The following is a 1,883-nucleotide window of genomic DNA, read 5'->3' as shown; positions in this document are numbered from 1 at the left end:
AGGTGATGTGCTCCAGGAGGTCGCCGGGTTCCAGCGCCTGGTGGTGGTGGTGGTGGTGGTGGTGGTGGTGCGCCAGGGGCACGGTGGAGGTGGAGGTGCAGGGGACGCTGTTCATGGTGTGGTACGTGGCGTCCGGCTTGAAGGGGTGGCTCTTGCCCTGCGACACGGCGATGTCGACGGCGGCCAAAGCCTCGGCCCGAGCCAGCAGCGTCTCATCGAGGCTGGCGAAGAGGTTGCTCTGCAGCTGCGGGGACACAGAACAGAGCGGGGGCGGCGGGGGCCGGGTGGGAGGCGGCGGGGAAAGGGATAAGGGGCGACAGAAAGGGGACAGAGGGTGGAACGGCGGGGAGGAATGCGGCGAGGGAGGAGGCGAGGACGGATCAGAGAGGGGAGCGGGGTGGACAGGGTGCGAGAGGAAGAAATGAATTTAAAAATGAAAGGGAAAAAGGAAGGAGAGAAAGGAGAAGAAACGGATCTGTAACTCTCGGCCAGGAACGGTGCCACGCACGCACCGCGCGCACCCTCGCAGAGGCCGAGTGATAGAAAGGAACGCGGAGCGCGGCTGAAGTCGGAGCGCCGCGCGAACGCCGCTTTCAAAAAAGATCACAGCGCTCCGATGATTGCAGGGGAAGACATGAAAAAAACATTAAGCGCCGCTTGTCAGAATGTGCCTCGCAGCGGTTTTTTTATTAATGCACATACACAGACATGCAGCATCCAGGAGAGAGAGGGGAACAGAGAGAGGGGGGGAGAAGGAGAGAGAAAGAAGGAAGGAGAGAAAGAAGGAAGGAGAGAAAGAAGGAAGGAGAGAAAGAGGGAAGGAGAGAAGGAGGCAAGGGGAGCCGGAGCCGCCCGTCCCTTACCGGCGGCGTTGGCAGACACGCTCTCCGGATCGCTTCCGAGCTGGAGTGCAGCGAGGGGTACTTGTGCTCAGGTAGGGTGGGATGCATGGCAAAATGCGGCTGCTTGCTGTTCATCGACATCATCTTGAAGGCTTGGCATGTAAATCCACAAACACTCCTCAAGTCTGGCGAAAAGTGCTCTCCGGCGCTCTGCCCTCTCCCTCCCGCCGGAGGCAGCCGCCCGGGGCCGGGCCGGGCTGCGCTGGGCTGGCCGGGCGGTGAGGCTCCCTCCGGCCCCCGCCGCTCACTCCGCTTCCTGCCGCTGCCCGGCGCCGGGCGCGCTGCGCTGCGCTCTGCGCGCACCTGAGCCCCGCATCCCGTGGCTACAGCCGGGCGGGCTCTCGCGAGAGCGCGGCGGCTGCGGCTTTGACAGGCATCAGCTGTCTCCCCCCCTTCCTCCTCCTCCTCCTCCTCCTCCTCCTCCTCCTTCTCCTCCTCCTCCTCTCCCGCCTCCCCGCTCCGCACCTCCCGCAGAGCGCACGGATCGCCGGGGCCGGCGCGGGGCGGCTCTGAGCGCGGCCGCACCTGTGGCTGTCCCGGGCCCGGCCCCGCGCTGCCCCACGAATGTCACCTCTTCGTAGCCGAGGTCCGTGCGGAGACCCCCGCTCCTTTCGGCCTCGGCCCGTTGCCTCCCCGTTATTAGCGGCTTCCTCCAGAGTAAGCCCGGTGACGGACATTGGTTTGAGGCACACGGGGGCTGTGGGTTCCCGCACAGTTCCTCCCACCACCTGCTCCCCACAGTCTACTGGAACTGTGCTTTTTCTGTGCTCTTCCGAGCGGGGAAACCAAAGTTTGCTCTGCGTGTTCTGAGGCAATCACCAACGGAATCGCTATTTCTTCCTTTCCTTATTTCTTCCCCCCCCCCCCTTTTTCCTTCTTTTCTCTTTTCCTTTTTTTTCCCTTTCCCCCTTTATCCCACTCTTTTCCTTCCTTCCCTCCTTCCTTCCTTCCTTCCTTCCTTCCTTCCTTCCTTCCTTCCTT

At 62.9% G+C, this 1,883-nt stretch overlaps 1 protein-coding gene across 1 annotated transcript in view; it reads right to left on the bottom strand.

Moving 5' to 3' along the window:
- Positions 1–1,217, bottom strand: part of POU4F1 (POU class 4 homeobox 1) — a 2,093-nt gene extending 876 nt beyond the window's left edge. Inside the window, exons 1-2 of the mRNA XM_021392446.1 lie at positions 864–1,217; positions 1–244 (exon numbers count right to left, since the gene is read on the bottom strand). The exon at positions 1–244 is cut by the window's left edge and continues 876 nt beyond it. Coding sequence (XP_021248121.1) covers positions 1–244; positions 864–986 — 367 coding nt within the window. The 5' untranslated portion in view covers positions 987–1,217. The remainder of the gene's footprint in view (positions 245–863) is intronic.

The sequence above is a fragment of the Numida meleagris genome, chromosome 1, assembly GCF_002078875.1.
Source record: "Numida meleagris isolate 19003 breed g44 Domestic line chromosome 1, NumMel1.0, whole genome shotgun sequence".
Taxonomy (NCBI): domain Eukaryota; kingdom Metazoa; phylum Chordata; class Aves; order Galliformes; family Numididae; genus Numida; species Numida meleagris.
The sequence above is the reverse complement of the archived record's forward strand: the minus strand, read 5'-3'. Positions and strand labels throughout refer to the sequence as shown.